The 18,558-nt window shown below is 38.2% G+C and overlaps 1 protein-coding gene across 2 annotated transcripts in view; it reads left to right on the top strand.

Moving 5' to 3' along the window:
* Window positions 1-18,558, top strand: part of ACSL3 (acyl-CoA synthetase long chain family member 3) — a 39,880-nt gene that overhangs the window by 11,987 nt on the left and 9,335 nt on the right. For both annotated transcript variants that reach the window (XM_072344543.1, XM_072344544.1), the window contains exons 3-12: window positions 4,208-4,385; window positions 8,632-8,741; window positions 10,411-10,549; window positions 12,153-12,303; window positions 12,875-12,998; window positions 13,229-13,300; window positions 14,108-14,247; window positions 14,389-14,561; window positions 15,630-15,704; window positions 16,647-16,838. In XM_072344543.1, the coding sequence (XP_072200644.1) occupies window positions 4,208-4,385; window positions 8,632-8,741; window positions 10,411-10,549; window positions 12,153-12,303; window positions 12,875-12,998; window positions 13,229-13,300; window positions 14,108-14,247; window positions 14,389-14,561; window positions 15,630-15,704; window positions 16,647-16,838 (1,354 nt within the window). The remainder of the gene's footprint in view (window positions 1-4,207; window positions 4,386-8,631; window positions 8,742-10,410; window positions 10,550-12,152; window positions 12,304-12,874; window positions 12,999-13,228; window positions 13,301-14,107; window positions 14,248-14,388; window positions 14,562-15,629; window positions 15,705-16,646; window positions 16,839-18,558) is intronic.

Here is an 18,558-nt window from a genome sequence, read left to right on the forward strand (position 1 = left end):
CTGACAGAGAGGAGTTGGTGTTGTGCAAAGTTAAGGCTTCTGGGCACAGGTCAGAATTTTGTCTGCCTGTGATCAGTGCTCTGTTCTTCAAATATAATTGGTAGCATAAGGCTTAAGATCTTAAGAGTTTTGGCTTTTCCTATTATGCAAACAACTTGCTCTGAATACTGGAAGGTTGAGGAATGTTGATGTTGACCTACTTAAATTACTTATGTTTTCAGTCTTTAGACTTAGAAATTACCTAAGCTAGGTAATTCCATCTAAGCTTGACACAACAGTCCATTATGGTGGTTGATTGCCATGCTTGCCCTGATGCTATTCAGTTCCGAGTTGTGGAATTAACAAGTAGCCTTACTCTATTTTTTTCTCCATTAGGAAGTTAATATTTCTTATTAGCTCATAGCATGTTTTAGCAAGGGAGTAAATGTTAAAATGGCACAAGGTGCCTTTGACTCTGAATGTCAGGGTTCTTCTTTGATTTTGGTCTTTCATACCATGCACTTCTTCACTGCCCAGATACTCTTAGTGAAAGTTAACCATGAGGTTTATTTGGTACAGCTTTTTAAATAGGTACATGGCAGTTCTCAGTTCTTGTGTGTAGTGCATATTATTAATGTACCTAGTGGGAGCTGCAAAGCTTATTTCCCTTTCAGAAGTTGAATGGAGTGATGGGAATGGTTTATGTGTTTATCTGAGGTCACCTGTATGTCAGTGGCAAATCTGAATGTAGATCGTGGATCTGTGTACTGAATTGCATTACCTTTTAGAAGATGGCTTTCTGATGTGCAAATTGCACTGGGCTAGATTAGCCCAATTAATTTGAGTAAATAATTATCACCTCAAATTAAAATAAAGCTTCCGATTCTTAACAGAGCTAATGTATGTCCACTTCAAGCTGAAATTATTTGAAGCTAGGTTTTGTACATCTTTAAGTTTGTATATGATCTTAATTTAGAGAGCAGTGATATCCAAGATTACCTGTATTGTTTTTGGAACTTTCTATTATTGTTTGAAAGATCTATTCCTGTGTAGTGGCCAAAGAAGCCATAGACTTGAAATAAAAACAAACAGCAGAACAATGAAGACAGGAGTTTATCTATCAATGAAGATGTGAGTTTAGATCTTGGGTCATTATGGTGGCAGGAGTTTGATGATACAGAATCTGTGCTCTTCCTCACTTTGTTAAAGAGATAATAAAAAAGGAGGCAAGAGAGATGAGCAGTGAGGTACAAGAAAAGCCTTTCCTTGCAAAAGGGGAGTGCTGAAGTGATAAGGGTGCCTGGTGCAGAAACCTGGGGGCTGCAGGAAGGTTCTGGCTGTGATGGGCAGAACAAAGGTTGCTTGTGATGATGAAAAATGCCATAGGTGCTCCTCAGTAAACAGTATTGTAGGGACTGTGTGGTTCTTCATGTTTATTGTTGTTTCCAAAATCATTAAGCTTCAAATTGTAGTTGAGATTCTTTGAGGCTTCTGAACTGTTTGTCAGCAGGCTGCAAACGGTCAGTGAGGTCGGGCAGTTCTATGACTGTGTGTGCCTGTGTGCCTGCTCTTCCTTTCAGAACATTTTATGGCGCCTTCATGCTAAAAAATATGTATATATTGAACACAGCTGCCCTACAATTGAGGTTAAAAAGTGCCCACCAGGCAGCAAATACTTATTCTTTAGTAATTTGATAAATTTCCCAATGTTATTGCAGTACTGGTATTAAAAGGACAAGATTGAAGAATTTTTACTAACTTGCAGTTTAAATGTGGTTAAAAACTGATGCACTAGAGGGCAGTGTCTTTCTACTCACACACTATTTCTAAGGAATCATTGAGAGGTGCTGTCTGCTGATTTCATGTTTGGTTTTACTTGTCTGTGTAATCAGCTCTGAATAATCTCGGCTCCATGGCCTTTCTCTTGCAACCCCTCAGACAGTTACTTTCTTGGCATGTGTCGGTTATGAGAGCAGGGAGAGGTTTTGAAAGCTGCAAAGTAAAGCATGTGGGTGAACGTTCAAAAGATTATGGCACTTACCATAGGCTTTAGCAGCTCTTTACAGTAGAAATTTTACACAAAAATGGCCAAGGAGGGAGATGTGTTTGAAGATGGGTACTCAAACATCAGGAAAGGGAGAAAGAATCCCAAGTGTTATTCAGAAAGATCAGTTTTTTGACTGTTTGATTTATTATTTCAGCTTTGGCAAGTTACAACATGAATGGTGAAAGAGGCCAAAGACTGTTGATTTACTAGTTGGCAAAGCTACCAGAAGCGGTAATATGAACCTGCTGCTTTTTCCTGCTCTTATTTAAGAGCAGCATTCTGATACCCTTCTGTAATTGGAGATTGGTGATAGAAAGGGTGTTGCTTTAAATTGCTTTCAACTGGTGAGTTTTGTTGAGACTTTCCAAGGTGTTTAGGGGGAGAAACTTCCTCAAACTGAAATTAAAAATTGAGATAATTGAAGTTTTAATGGATAGGAAGATGTGCAGGGTTTTTTGTTTGTTTTTGAAACAAAAAAGTGTTCCCATACCAGAAGCACTTTGGTGTGTTAAAGTGGCTGGTGTGCCAGGTCCCTGTCATTGACATGTGAGCAGCTAGTCAGTGCCTGGGCACTGAGCCCAGGGGTTGCCAGCAGCCATGCATGACCAGGCAGCATCCTGCAGTGGTTCTCTGCCAGGACGGCAGGGGAGTTGCTGGTGTTCTTCCTTCAGTAAGGGTTTTGGTTCTTGGGCAGCCTGCTTGTCTGTGAGGCTTATTTGCAGAAGTAAATAAGACACGGAATCCTGAGCAGATGTGTGTGTGAGATGTTTATTTCTTGGTGGTAGCGCTGTTGTTGGCAAGTATTGGTTTTTGGTTTTGATAAATGATATTTTCTAATGAAAACGCTTTTGAAATTTCCAAGTGTCTTTCCATGTCTGTCCTGAGTTAAGGAAGTATTGCCTTCCTAAATGTAGGCATTAATGAGCAGTATGGATTAAGGCTGCAGTGGGTTCGACTCAGCAGTAAACTTCAGCAGCTTGAAAAGTATGTTATAAAAGAAACATATTGGAATATTTTTTCTTTCTGTTAAAATTCATTTTGCAAGCACGTCTGGAAATACATCCTTGTTAGAAATGTAGTTACACATCCAGGTTAGGTGTTTGTAACTTTGAAACTTAGTTAAATTTGATAAATCTGAAAAACAGAATAGGGCAATGGGGAAAACATTTGCTTATCTGCCTTTGTTTTGTAGTGTTTGTGTGCATTTATAATTAATGCTCTCTAGTCAAAGGAAAGGTCTAAAATATTTGACCAATGAAAGTGATGGTGTTTAAAATTCTCAGGGTGTTTGTAGCTAGACAAGAAAGGCAAATAATTTAGACTGAAAATTCAGCACAGAATGTCTTTGCATTGCATCTGCATGTGAACAGTTCTAAGATATCCCCTAAGTAACCTGTCACTTGGTGGGAAAATGGCACCGAAAGGTGCAAGCATACACATAGGAACCTGCTAGATACTGAACTGTAAATTCAAATCCAGTTTTACTGTGCACCAGCTTTCCACACAGAAGGAAAGTGAAGTTGCTTAACTTTTTCCACCCGGCTTCTCAGTGCTGAGGTTTGCCAGCAGTTTCCCGTCTTCTGTCCCACTTGTGTTTGGCAGTAAAACATGGCAATAAGATTGCTCCTCTTCCCCCTGACATTTGTTTCAGAACAAACACAGGGAATGGAATTCCATATTTCTGTCAGAACCCACAGATACGGTGCTTTCTGGATTCCAGTTTCTTAGTCTTGCATAAGATCAAACACCTATGTGTCATATTTGTGTAGGAGAATCTTAGTCCACATGTCTAAGAAAGCAAATGCACAGAAAGACTTGCATTAGCCAGAACTTATCGCAATCTATTTGAGGGAAAAAAAGCTTTGTAAAACCAAAGGCATATGGGTCAGATAATCACAGCTTTTCTTAGGGTTTCTGAACTGCAAAGTACAGTGGGATTTGTGTGTTTTTGTATTGTGAAAACCAAAACAGAGGTGACAATGTGCATGGAGATGTTGCAGTATTTGTGTTGGACCTTCCACAGCTGCTGTAATTTTTGGCAAGAATATTTTCATTATTAATAAACCGGTGTTACAGTTTAAACAGCTTCAGACATCTGCAGCTTATTCACACGGATAAGGTTGCAGTAGGGCATATGTTAAGGCTTTTTGTTTTTTAAACTGAATTTATTGTTCTTGTTAGGTCATCCTTGGCAAGTACACCTGGCTTTCATATGAAGATGTATACATCAAAGCTGTTAATTTTGGAAATGGCTTAGCAGTGTTGGGTCAGCAACCAAAGACAAACATTGCTATCTTCTGTGAGACTAGAGCTGAGTGGATGATTGCAGCACAAGCCTGCTTTATGTGCAACTACCAGCGTAAGTATGAGTCTTTCCTAAAGCTTCAGTTTCTTTTGATCTAAGAGGACAATATGAAATTAAACCTTTCTTCACTGTACACATTAAGAGCAGTTTATATGGGACACTAAAGATTTTTTTTTTCCCCCTTTAAAAAGTAATAATAATGCTGCATAAGATAGAGACTGTAATCTGTAGTTACTGAGTTGAGAAACCTGCAGTGTTTGCAGCTGGGTTATAGTTTCAGTAAATATGTCTTGCTCAGTGGATTTCTGAGAGAGGTTCGTTTTCTTCTAATCTTAAACTTTAATCTGTGCAAGTTTTATTTTGCTGGATATTTTGTCAGTTCTTCAACTGTGATTCCAGTTTATTGTATTGTTATCTCTCGATGTGAAAATGAATGGGTGTTTTGAACTTATTTTGGAGAGCTCTTTCTAATTAAAAAGCTTCTTAGTAACTTCTCTTCCAATGTATAAGCTACTCCTCAGTTCAAACATTAAGCTGAGCTTAATATATTCAGTATACTTTCTCATTTTGCTTTCTGTTCTCTCTCAACTTTCTCCTAGTCCATTCTGTCGTTTAGTGCATTCTAATTTAACTGGAATGCTTATCTGAGACTTTACTCAAGAGCAGCCTTGTGTCTTGCTTTTACTGTTCTCCCATGTTTAGTTTTGGCAAACTGTTTGAAGTCAGTCTTTCTCTCACTGATAGCATCTGCATTAATAACCCCCTGGTTCCTGATCCATTAGTCCTCTGCTGTTTCATCGCTGGGACCACTAACAGTGGGCAAAGCGGAGTCTGTTCAGGGAGGAAGAGGCAGAATAGGACAGACTGGCTGGAGCTGTCCTTGCACTGCTTCACTTTGCAGTACTGTACAAAGAGGGATGTGAAAGGCCACAGCAGTGTCTGAGTTCCACCAATGGCAGAAAGCCTGCTGTATGCTGTAACCTAGCCTGAGCCTCAGCACAGGGTTTTGTGTGGGACCATTGAGTTTGTTTTTAAGAAATCTATTAATGCTGAACTTGGCTTGGTATGTGGATTATTGGTCATTTCATCACCGTGACTTAATGTGTCCTTCATCTAACTGTAAGCCTGTGGTGGGGCCATCCTCAGGGGAGCATTCCTTATTTTCACATAGGATGCTCTAAAAGTTCCTTGTGGGCTTGGGCCTCATCTTGTCCGTGCCATGTTTGTTCTTCCTTTATAAGAATCAAGCCAGATGTGCATAAACCTCTGGCTTAGTACCTAGTTACAGTGTATCACAGAATTCTCTCAGGTTTTGGAAGCAAACCTAACAAAATTATATCTAAAATGATCCCTCTCTGCTATAAATATCAGTTTGTTTATTTGATTAAGCCACAGAGTTTTGAATACATAGCAGTTCTCACGTGGTTCTGTGTGGTTACCTCCTGTGTTGAAATACCCAAATGAGTCCAGTGGAGGGCTGTCAAGATGATGGAGTGGTTGGAAAACGTGGCGTAGGAGGAGCTGCTGATAGAAAGACATTTGTTCAGCATTTTATCCCATTTTACTGCTCAGTTCCTTTTATCGCTTTTGGGATCTGGTGGATTCCTCGTGGCCGTCCTGGGAATAAAATACAAAGGCTCGTAGCAGTTATCTTCACGTTGGAAGTGAAGTATGCTTACAAATACTAGGAAGATTTTGTAATCTGGAAAAAAAGAAATCTGAGACAGTCAGTGGATGGATGCCGTGTGTAGAATGTTATGCACATGGTTTTGATTTGGTTGAATTAGTGTTTTAAATTCCCATGTTGAGACGTGCTTCAGCACACTGTCTGATGTGATATTTAGCATCTGAGCTATGTGTCATCTTACGTGAACTTGGCTGACTTTTGTATTGGCAGATGATACTATCGTGCAGTATTCACGTAATCATTTTGCTCCATTTGAATGAATTATAGAATTTGGTTGTTGTTGAAGTTATAGTATGGCACGGCATTACTAAATTACTCAAATTAACGCTTGTTAGTTTTCAGATACCACATTGGATAACTGCAACTGCTCTGGTAGTGTTGTGGCGCTCTTTGAGTGTGAAATGTGTTAAATCATATGTAGGTGCACAGCATTCACACCAACAGACCAGGTTCATGTGGTTCGTACATGGCATTAGAGAGGAGCCTTTTGTACTTTAGAATTAGAGGGATTCATTCTTACGTATTGCCCATACAAGTGGCTTGATGATAAGAAATACTGTATGTTCTTGATTGTCATATTTACATCCTTTTGAAACTATGTAAGTCTTGTATTTGCCAGAGTAGAGTGGGTTTGGTAATTGAAAAATAGGGGGGGGGAAATAGTTTTCTTCCAGTGTATCCTCTCTTTGTCTGTGAAGAGTTGTTCAGTGGTATGAGCAGATGCAACACCTGGGTGTGTATAATCAAATAAAGGAGTAAATAGGAAAGGTTATGGTTTTGTTTTTCAGTCATACTTTCCTGAAACTTGAGCAAAAGTGTTTCTATCAGCACTGGTTTTGCTGAAGCTTGTAAAGGTATACTTTGCTTTTTCTTTCAGAGGTGTGATGGGTTCAGCAGTCTGGTTATGTTGAAATAAATGATGAAAAAGATCCTGTTGCTTTAGGACAAGATTCTGTATAATTAGCTGGCAAACGTAGTGTTACTGCTTTATTTTCCTTTTTCATTTTAGATCAATTTCTGTAGCAGAAATTGAAAGATCCATTTTGCATTTAATACTCAATTTTATTACTGTATATGTAAAGATGAACACAAAGGGTAATCCCGTCTTGGTCTGTCTTCAAGGGAAAACCCAGGAGGGATAGGAAGGGAATATTGGAACCACTTTCAGATATGCCTGAAAATGTTTTAGGTGCCAGTGTGGAGAAATGACTCAGACAGCACTTGGTTTGTTTCTCCTCGTGACATCAGTACTCTGTCTTATAAGTAGTGTATCTCTCTTTTTTTTTTCCCCTTGATGAATTTATTTTGTGGATGAGTAATTATGTAAATGGTTATTTCAGAGATCGTACTTTTCTTTCCAAGCAGCACGGCATCTCGGTTGTGCTTGTTGGCTTGGGGAGGCTGAATTTCTGTGAGATGTTTATATAACAGGGGTCACCGAAGTAAGGAGGGAGAGCTCGTGGGAACTAGTGGAGGCACTCTTCTGGACTTTGCTCCCACCAAATTAAAGAAAACACAGTGCATGTGCATTTGCCCTGCAACAGTTCTGAACTATGATAGACTGTTTGAACAAGGAAAAAATAAATAGGGGTCAACTATTTACTTCTCTGTGTAAGAAATGTCTGATTTTGAGTTCTTCCTCACTGTGCCGTACTGACTGACTCCATACAAAAGAAATACAAAAGAAAATCAGATACTTATAAGACTTAGTGCACTGATGTTGTTGTTATTAATAGCTGTGGTATCTGATCCTATAACATTTTTGAAACATGAGCTATACTAAATTGTTACACCTCAGTTTAGCGTTATACTTGGGGAAAAAAAAAGACATTACCTTGTTTGCTTGAGAGCAGTCCTTCCCTTTCAGAGCTGCCTTTCCTCCCAAATCTCTTCCTTCCTTGTATCGTGCAGTTCCCGAAAGAGTGGCAGGAAATGAAATTGGGTTTTTTGAAATGGTCAGTGTGAAACAACTGTGGTTTAATGCTCTGTCACTGAGCTGCCCTTACGTACAGGGAACAGTTTTTCCAATAGTCAATTTCCAAAGTATTTAATTTTCTAGCCATTCTGTCATGATGTCAGTTCAGTGTCCAGTGACTGTGGCGGTTAAATCCTTATTAGATTGGTAGAAGAATTTGATGGTCTCAGACTTGATGCTGAATGTGAGTATTCATTTGTTGTTAATTTCTTATTAGCAGTCGGTAGGGGCTTGTGACAACACTTCTGAAGAGAGGAGTCAAGTAAATATTTGCTGTTTCTTTCCTGTGTTTAAACAGTGGATTTAATGAGTACAGATGTGTGATTAAAAACCATGAAGACACGACTAGAATAAGATAATATGGTTTTAATATATATAACTAGAGCTTGAGAAGTAATGAAGTCACATATGCAGTACTTGTTCTTTATTCCTAGTCTAGTTGAAAAGTATGCTGTATTTAAATCGTGTAATACGTAATGTGTATTTTTAAAGCACAACACTGTACCATCTTCCTAATAGCTGACAAATATTTTGACTGTTTGCCTAACTGGGAGCAGGTTAATCTCAGCCCCTTGTTGTAAACTGTACTTGAAAGTGTAAAGTAAAATTCACCTGTTTCTTTTATTTTGTTGTTTCAGTTGTTACTCTGTATGCTACCCTAGGAGGTGCAGCGATAGTACATGGGCTAAATGAAACAGAGGTGACCACCATCATCACTAGTAAAGAATTGATGCAAACAAAATTGAAGGTCAGAAAGTGTTATTTATATCTTTTTTTTCAGTATATCTGTTCATTATTGTCAAAAGGTTTGGCAGCTGTATGAAATGATGAATTGCCTTTCTGTAGTGCAAAGACTTCTTATAGAACGAGGTCTTTGTATCTGTCTTTATATACATAAAAAATGATAGCCTTGGATTTCAGCTCCAGGATGACTTCTGAGGGCAGGATGAACCGTTTGTGTTATTGAAGAGCTGCAATCCTGTCTAAAACAGCACCTCCTCAAGAACTGCTGTGGTTTCTGGGTGGATTTGGAGCCTATAAACTAAACTGTTAAAGGAAATGGGAGGAACAGAAAAATGTATAAACTGTATATGAGTAACTAAATGTGATTATACTCCTGGTTTATTCTTGGATGCTTTCCCAGCAGAGAATTAATGTCTTACATCTCAAGATTGGTGCTTGAAGAGTCAGAGCTGTTTTCTTGTGCAGAGAAAACTTATGAAATATATATATATAAGTCCCTCAAAATGTATTTTGTATTTAACTTCATAATTTCATTTAAACCAATAAATCCCTGAGATCCAGTAAGAATAGTTCAGAGTTGTAATGTCAGGCCTTAACCAGCAGTGGTTCTAGGTGTCTTGTTTCAAACTCCAGTGTGCTGGAACTGATCTGTTCCTTGGCTGTTTTCATAAGGAGGACTTCTAAGACTTGGTTGTTCCTTTCTCTGCAAGCTTTGATTTTGGAGGTATGACTGAGTCAGTGTCAGCTACTTACTGTGGCATGTCAGTGGCCAACTGCTGTGGAATCTACAGGCCAGCAGCACTCAGAGCTTAGGTAACTTATCCCTCTGTTACTGCCAAGCCAAGAGGTGTATGAAACAAACATCACGTGGTAACTTTGTGATGGTTTGTTTATTTGGCAAAGCCCTGAGTGCAGTATACTGAGACCTTACTGACCCAGGTAGGATGGGCAGGTGGAACTATGATTCTGTATGAGTTAAGCTACAGTGTGTATGAGGAAATAGATCTCTCACGCAGGGGACTTGTTTAATTAAGAATGCATTATTGCTCTTTTTGAATGAGAATTTTCCAAACTTTATATTTCTTTCCCTTAAATTACTGGAATGATACCGTATATAGCACAAGGTGACATAAATAATCATTGTAAGAAAGTGAATTACTTCTGCTAGAGAATCCTGTCTTCTTTCTTTAGAACTTTGATAGCTGTTTTACAATTCAAGAGTTTGCTTGGAATTTTTAACTGGTACTTAAGTAATTATTTTATGTATTTTTTGCTTGGTGTTGGTTATTTCAGATAGTGTAGTAATCAAGTAATGACCTAAGCATTATTGTGAGCTCCATGATTTCCAGACCCTTTTCTTCTCAGTGTTCTGTGATAGTAGATAGTAATCTCTGTTAATCTTCATAGTCTTAAGCGTGTGCTTCTTTTGAAATAGACTCTGATTAATAAATAGTTGGAGAAATGTTTGGACTTATAAATGGAAAGGTTAATTAGTCCTACAAATCTAAATGTGGAAAGCTTCAAGCTTTGTAGCCATGTGAGCTCGACAAGTTTATGCTCTGTATTTTAAATCCTCAAATATTTTATGTCTCTTTTTTTCCTTAATGTGTGCACTAGATAACTTTTTTCTCTTGTTAGCCCAAACCTCACGATTGATGTTTGAATTTCTACAGGAAATTGTTTCTCAAATTCCACGGCTGCGACATATTATAACAGTGGATGGCAAACCGACAACATGGTCAGAATTTCCCAAGGGTGTCATTGTTCACACTATGGCTTCTGTGCAAGCTATGGGAGCCAAGGCAGATAGTGGTAGGTTACCTCTTCTTTCTGTTTGGTTCATCTGTCCTAATTTGATCTAACTTGATTTACCATTAAGTAAACTTGGAGAAATTGCAGGTCTCAGAAAACTAAGCAGTTAGTGAAATGCTTTTAATAAAAACGGTCTTTTCCACAAGCAAGCACTGCACATGCTGAAGAAAAACAGTAAAGATAAGCATTTAGGCCAGGGCAGAAACTTAAAGCACATTCGTATGATCAGTTGTATTTGAAAATAGGTTATTTAAACCACACAGAGAAAATTATTCTGCATTTTATAGAAAAAGCATCAGTAAATCGCCATCATTAAGTTTTGTTAGGTTCACAAATAAGAAAATGTAAAATAGTTACCAAAACCTGACAGAACTTGGTCACTTTTATTATATTTCTGGAAGTATCAATCTATGGTGTTGATTTCTTGAGACCTATTTCTAACCCTTGCAGCACTTTTAAAATTAGAAGATGGAACTTAAGGTGTTTTAACTCACTTCTCATAGTGCAGTTTTTATTCAGTTCTGAGGAGTAGGAGTATCTTGAGGTATCTCAAGATTTCATGGTATTCAATACGTTTTGTAATTTTTTTCTGTGTTTTCAGTGTATTTTAACCACTGAGAGCACGTGAATGTTGGGATGAATTGTGTTTTAGGATTGTTATGGGTGATTAGTCCATCTGCTGCTGAAGTTTAGGGGAATGTCAGGTTTGCTGCTGACATGGTGGCCCCTCAATTGTTGTAAAAAGCAATCTTATCTTTTTTTCTCCAGCCTTTTGAACAGTGTATGCTGTAAACTATAATAAAAGGACATTACCTTTATTGAGTTAGCCACTCATCAATTATGGAATACTGCAAGTAGTTATGTTCTGCTCTCATGATATTCAGTAAATGCACTTATTTTTATGTTGTTTCCTCTGTGTTGGTCATTGTGCAGGATGGACAGGGTTCAGTAAGCGTAAACTTTTAAATATGCTTTCACTGTTCTCATGGAGTATACACGTTGTGCTGCATGTGTTGCGCATTATGCAGCATTTCCTTTGAGTATCCAGTTTGCTTTCATATTTTCTTGTTTTCAGTGCAAGTATTTGAAAACACTTTAATCCTATTAAAGCTGTTGAATTTAAATGTTTATGGAAACTGGAGCTCACGTTGGCCCAGCAGAACCATGCTCTGACTGCTACAGATGATGCACCACATTGTCAGTTTACAGGGAAGCATATGGCAAAGTAGATTTGTAACTAGGGATTTACCTTGTACCTGCATGGAACCAGTGTGGCATACTTTTATAAGCTTACAAAGCTGAGAGGCATTTTGAAGAAGTGAAGATCTACCCATTTCTCTTCTCTTTTGGAAGATAAAACATTGTTTCAGCAGGCTGGAGCGATCACTGGATGTATTACTCATACAAAGAAGTTCCCTCCCTTTGTGAAGGCCGTTAAGCGTGACCATAGTCTTTTCAAATGAAAGCAAAATGTAGTAGTAGTAGTCATGAGTATTATATTAGAACAATTGCTGTAGTGTGTTAGCTTGTAAGGCCTACCCATCTGATAGGCTTTCCATGCAGTCTATATTCTTTTTTTTTCTTTTTTTAATGAAAATTGCAGGAAACAAACAGCAAGCCAGGCCTGTACCCTCTGATATCGCAGTGATCATGTACACAAGTGGATCCACAGGAATTCCCAAAGGAGTTATGATCTCCCACTGCAACATAATTGCTGGTATAACTGGAATGGCTGAAAGGATTCCAAATCTGGGGTATGTGCCAGCTCTTACCCAAAGGTGTATGTGGGCAGCCACATAGAATTATAGTGTAAAATTTAAGAAGTGCTATATTTCTCTGTCTTTGACCCATTGCATCACGCACTGATGTCTGAGCATCTTACAGTACTGTGTTGAATGACATGAGTGTTCCATGTGCTGTCTTTCTCATCATCTGTACACTGGCAAGATTGGGCTGCAAAGCCTGTGAGACCATCTTGCAGCAGAGTGGTTGAAATCTGCCTTAAGCAGCATTTCTTTAGCTAGTGTTACATTCTGTGGGTTGTTTCGGCTTGGTGCAGATTTTAATATCATCTGCAGAGTTGCCTGTGCAGCTCTAGCCCAGTTAATGGTCTTGGGATGTGTAAACATGGCACTTCATTCATGCTATAAACCTACAGTTCCCACTTAGGTAATTCTTGAGACATGGCCCATCATATTTGAAATACATTCATAAGCTCATAGGCATTCTTCTACTTACAGTTCTTCTGAAAGCTTCGAGTAAATTTAGCTTAGTGACTGACTTTAATGGTGTGGCATAAACCTCTCTCTTAACAATTCTTTTCAGGGAAAAAGACATTTATGTTGGCTATTTGCCTCTTGCCCATGTTCTGGAGCTGAGTGCTGAACTTGTGTGCCTGTCTCATGGATGCCGCATTGGTTACTCTTCACCTCAGACGTTAGCTGACCAGGTACATTGTTGATGTAAGCCCATATGGAGAGAGGGGAAAAAAATTACTCATGTCAGTTCTTGGTCATAGATCCCAAGAAACAGGATCTCAGCAGTTATGACTGGTATGCTGAGGTAGTTTAATTGTTGACAAGAGAGTTAAAACAGTCATTTGGAAGATGTGCTATGCCATTTTGTTTCTTAAGCGACAAGTCTTGAAATGTTTGCTAATGAACTTGTTCTTCGTTTTAGTCCTCTAAAATCAAGAAAGGAAGCAAAGGTGATGTTACTATACTTAAACCAACCCTGATGGCAGCTGTCCCGGTAAGTTGCTGAAGGATGTAACAATGTTAAAAATGTGATTCATAGTTTAAACTTTATCATCAAAATAAATGCAGAGATTGTTTAAAAAATAAAAGCTAGAATCTTGGATATTAAGGTAGCATAAAATAATGTTATTGGTATTTATCTATATATGATGGTGTTTATTCTCAATATAAGTGTCATAAACTTAGAAAAAGTTTAAATAGCTGTAGGGATTACACTGTCATCTTAGTTCTCTACTCATAATATGCTCTATGTGTGTATACACGTACCACGTATTTACATATCAGTGGGTATATACTTTCTTCACAAAGGCTGTTTTAAAATCACATGTATATGATATATAAAAACATAGAACTACACATGTAATAATACGTACATGATTTGAAAACAGCCTCCATGTGATGGAAATAGCCCTTGACAAAGATTAAAGCCTTCCTGGGAAGAGACTGTATTTCTACCTTGTAACCTGTTAAGGATGGTGTTTCCTGGTTTAGCCATGTGCTAGGTTTCACACTGATTTGTGATGTGCAAGATGGTGGTGAAGAGAGAAATGGACTCTGTCTTGTGTAATGCTTCATAGGATGAGGGTGGTTGACAGCAGGCAGGCTGGGATTGAACAGTAATCCTGTTCGGATTTTTGCTCTCCTCATTTAATTTTAGTGCTTTGTTATGATTTACTAATGGAAGAGGAAACAGCTGGGAGTGGTTGATTGTCTGAGCTATATTAGGATTTCTAGATAAGTCCCTTTTTCTTGTATTGATTGCATGATTTCTTTTACTTTGAGTTGGTCTTTCTTTAACTAGGAAATTATGGATCGAATCTACAAAAATGTCATGAATAAGGTAAATGAAATGACGAGTTTCCAGCGAAATCTCTTTATATTGGCCTACAATTACAAAATGGAACAGATTTCCAAAGGTTACACGACCCCACTCTGCGATAGGTAATTTTAAATTTATTTTTAATGGCATCAAAAAATATGTCTCAAGTCTTACCACATGAAACACATATAAATCAAATACAAAATCAGATACTGCCTTGTTTTACTTTTAAGCAATAAATATTGCTTATCTTTGTGTTTTAGCCTTATTTTCCGGAAAGTACGAATGCTGTTAGGTGGAAAAATCCGCATCCTGCTTTGTGGAGGAGCTCCGCTCTCTGCTGCTACTCAGCGATTTATGAACATCTGCTTCTGTTGCCCTGTAGGGCAGGGGTATGGGCTCACTGAATCAGCTGGAGCTGGAACAATCACAGAAGGTTGGTGTTGGCGTGTCCTGCAGGGTGCTGTGATCCACGCTGCGTGCTCTGCATTGATAATTTCTGATAGTGCCTTTGTTTGGTGTGTGCCTTAAAATATAATTGGGTAATGCTGGGAATTTCTCTTCATCAAAAAATTAATGAAACATTTTTAATGTTGACACTTGTGGTAGCCTCCATACAGAATCTGTGTTCTCACTCATGATGGAGAAACCTGTGATAGTGTGAATGGGATCTTGACAGTGTTCTATTTACTGGCTGAAGTGAATAAATTTGATCTTATTTTGGTGAGCGTATAGAAACATTAGGAAGATAATAGCAGTTAAAAAAAAGAATGCAAAAACTTGTGCTGGACTTAAACTTCATTTAACTTCATGGTTCCATATGCCCAAAAATTTCTATTGGTCCTAAAATTACACCCATGTTCTGTGGTGGCAAAACCACTCAGAGCTCCTGGTTTTTTTGACAGTGGTGATGGTGTACCTAGGAGTCAGATAGAGATATCTAAGGCTCATTGCTAGATTGTGCTGGACTGTGGAACGTGTGTTATGTTCCTTGTTGACTACAGATTACTGGTATGTTCTTGTTGTTCTAAGAAGTTTTGGTAATAGTTTCTTCAGAAGATTAGGGAAAGTAATAGTGGAATTGTAATATGAGTGATGCCCTCTCCAGTAATTCTGTCTGTGAGGTGGCTCAGGTGCAGAACTGTTGGGGACTGAAACCAGGAAAGTGGATCAAAAAATAGAATCTTCAGATTTGGATGAGATGTAATTGCTTGTCATTTCTAAGTCAGGCAAGTACTGTTAAAAGTTGTGATGCTTTCTGCAGTGTGATCCGTGTGGGCAGCTTATCATCAGAGCTTTGTTGTGCCTGGAACTGCCTCTAAATACAGACATCTGTTCTCTTGCAGGATAGGAGTTTTACCTTGCTTGTTTGTTTTGTTTTTGTTGTATATGTTAAACTTCAGGAGTATGAATAAAGTAAACAAAGTATGTGAGAACATAAATTTTTTCTACTCTTTTTTTCTTTTTTTTCTAATCTGGAAAATTCTTTTTTTTAATATTGTAGTTTGGGACTACACTACAGGGAGAGTGGGAGCACCTTTGGTTTGCTGCGAAATCAAGTTATTGAACTGGGAAGAAGGTGAGAAGTTCTATATGTGATTAAATGATCATGTATTTGCAAGAGCCTTAAGCTGGTTTCTGTTGGACTTTGCTTGGTAGTACTAACTAGAAGACTGTTTTTCCTAATCCCTACTTTTACCTATGTACGTATGATCTTCAGGGAGAGCAAAACCAGTTTCTGTGTTTGAAGCCATGTTTCTATATTAAAAAGACATCTAGACAAGCTATCAACACATGAATAGTGTTTTGACTAGGTTACATTTTGGCTTTTATTCCAGTCACGGTAAATGCAATTTGGAGAAGCCATCTGTACAGGAGAGGGTACAAGTCTTGTGTTGTATCTTGGAGCTGTTGGATTCAGTAGGGTCTAACTAAAGTATGTGCATGATATCTTCTGTTGCCATTAATAAGTTTTAAAATGGTCTTCCTAATATTATTAATAAAAGACATAAAACAGTGATGTATAGAAGGGTAGCTTACTGGATGCTATATAAAGTACACTTAATGACATTTGAAGTGTGTTTAGACCACTTCCTCTGAGGTAGGCTCTTATGTATTGTAGAATATACCTACATTATACTTAAGGGAATTTAGGGATAATGTAAAACCTCAGATTTTGGTGGGTTTTGTTCCTAAAATATGAAGTGAATGTTTTCTTTTCTTGATGTGATCCTGAAGGAGCCGATGGTGTGTGCCAGTCCTGGCAAAAAATGAACATAAAATTGCATGGACGTGGCATTTTCCTCCACATTGAGTTTCACTGTTTGTAAGCATGCCTGTTAAATAGTTGTTTATATGCTGGAAGGGATTAGAACAAGGTGTTCTCTTACCGAACTGCTTAGACTGAGTTTTCAAGTGGTAGCTTTGGCTTACTGAATTTATTAGTATTTGAATACAAAAGTAATAGGGATTCTTGCCTTGGAATGTATTTTTAATACTTGTTAACTGGAACAATTCTCAGGTGGATATTACAACACTGATAAGCCATATCCTAGAGGTGAGATTCTTATTGGAGGGCAAAATGTGACTGTGGGCTACTATAAAAATGAAGGACGAACCAGAAAAGATTTCACTGTTGATGAGAATGGGCAGAGGTGGCTCCATACTGGAGATATTGGAGAGTTTCATCAAGACGGATGTCTAAAAATTATTGGTGAGTTCTTAAATTCAGGTAAACGTATGTGTGTGTGTGTGTGTGTGTGTGTGTGTGTGTGTGTGTGTGTGTGTATGTGTGTGTGTATGTGTGTGTGTATGTGTGTGTGTATGTGTGTGTGTATGTGTGTGTGTATGTGTGTGTGTATGTGTGTGTGTATGTGTGTGTGTATGTGTGTGTGTATGTGTGTGTGTATGTGTGTGTGTATGTGTGTGTGTATGTGTGTGTGTATGTGTGTGTGTATGTGTGTGTGTATGTGTGTGTGTATGTGTGTGTGTGTGTGTGTGTGTGTGTGTGTGTGTGTGTGTGTGTGTGTGTGTGTGTGTGTGTGTGTGTGTGTGTGTGTGTGTGTGTGTGTGTGTGTGTATGTGTGTGTGTATGTGTGTGTGTATGTGTGTGTGTATGTGTGTGTGTATGTGTGTGTGTATGTGTGTGTGTATGTGTGTGTGTATGTGTGTGTGTATGTGTGTGTGTATGTGTGTGTGTATGTGTGTGTGTATGTGTGTGTGTATGTGTGTGTGTATGTGTGTGTGTATGTGTGTGTGTATGTGTGTGTGTATGTGTGTGTGTATGTGTGTGTGTATGTGTGTGTGTATGTGTGTGTGTATGTGTGTGTGTATGTGTGTGTGTATGTGTGTGTGTATGTGTGTGTGTATGTGTGTGTGTATGTGTGTGTGTATGTGTGTGTGTATGTGTGTGTGTATGTGTGTGTGTATGTGTGTGTGTATGTGTGTGTGTATGTGTGTGTGTATGTGTGTGTGTATGTGTGTGTGTATGTGTGTGTGTATGTGTGTGTGTATGTGTGTGTGTATGTGTGTGTGTATGTGTGTGTGTATGTGTGTGTGTATGTGTGTGTGTATGTGTGTGTGTATGTGTGTGTGTATGTGTGTGTGTATGTGTGTGTGTATGTGTGTGTGTATGTGTGTGTGTATGTGTGTGTGTATGTGTGTGTGTATGTGTGTGTGTATGTGTGTGTGTATGTGTGTGTGTATGTGTGTGTGTATGTGTGTGTGTATGTGTGTGTGTATGTGTGTGTGTATGTGTGTGTGTATGTGTGTGTGTATGTGTGTGTGTATGTGTGTGTGTATGTGTGTGTGTATGTGTGTGTGTATGTGTGTGTGTATGTGTGTGTGTATGTGTGTGTGTGCACATCTGTTTTTCAGGGTTGCATCTTGCTGTAGTTAACAAAAAATCTTCATCTCTTGTCATACATTTTGAAGTCTTAACCCAAGAAAATGCTGATACTGTAACAGACTCAATTGTGTGCTTTTAAAAATCATTTTCAAAATAGTTTCCTGTCAAAATAATCCTAATATTGACTCCACTCTGTTAGTTTGACTGAGTAGTAAGTAGCTAAATATAGGCTGATTTGAGCCAAATAAGTTGTCGTAGATCTTGTAATTTTATTTTATATTTTTTTAAAGTGTGGAGTCTGATTCAGTAAGAAGAGTTGTCTGGCAGTGTGTTCTCAGCAATTCAATAAGTTGGTTTTAGGTTTTTTTAGTCTTAGCACTCTTTAGAAATGAGGAATAAGAATATTCCTTTATTCTAAAGGAGCTAGTGGAAGACTATACTAAGATAAAGGTAATACGCATAAGCCTGTGATAGGCTTCTAATTCTTTGACATCTACAGGTTCCAAAATAGATGCCCTATAAACTACCAGTTATCTTTCTTGAAGTTAGAGGGTGATTCAGGCTGCTCTTTAGTCCTGGAAACTAA

The sequence above is a fragment of the Excalfactoria chinensis genome, chromosome 9 (assembly GCF_039878825.1).
Source record: "Excalfactoria chinensis isolate bCotChi1 chromosome 9, bCotChi1.hap2, whole genome shotgun sequence".
Lineage (NCBI taxonomy): Eukaryota > Metazoa > Chordata > Aves > Galliformes > Phasianidae > Excalfactoria > Excalfactoria chinensis.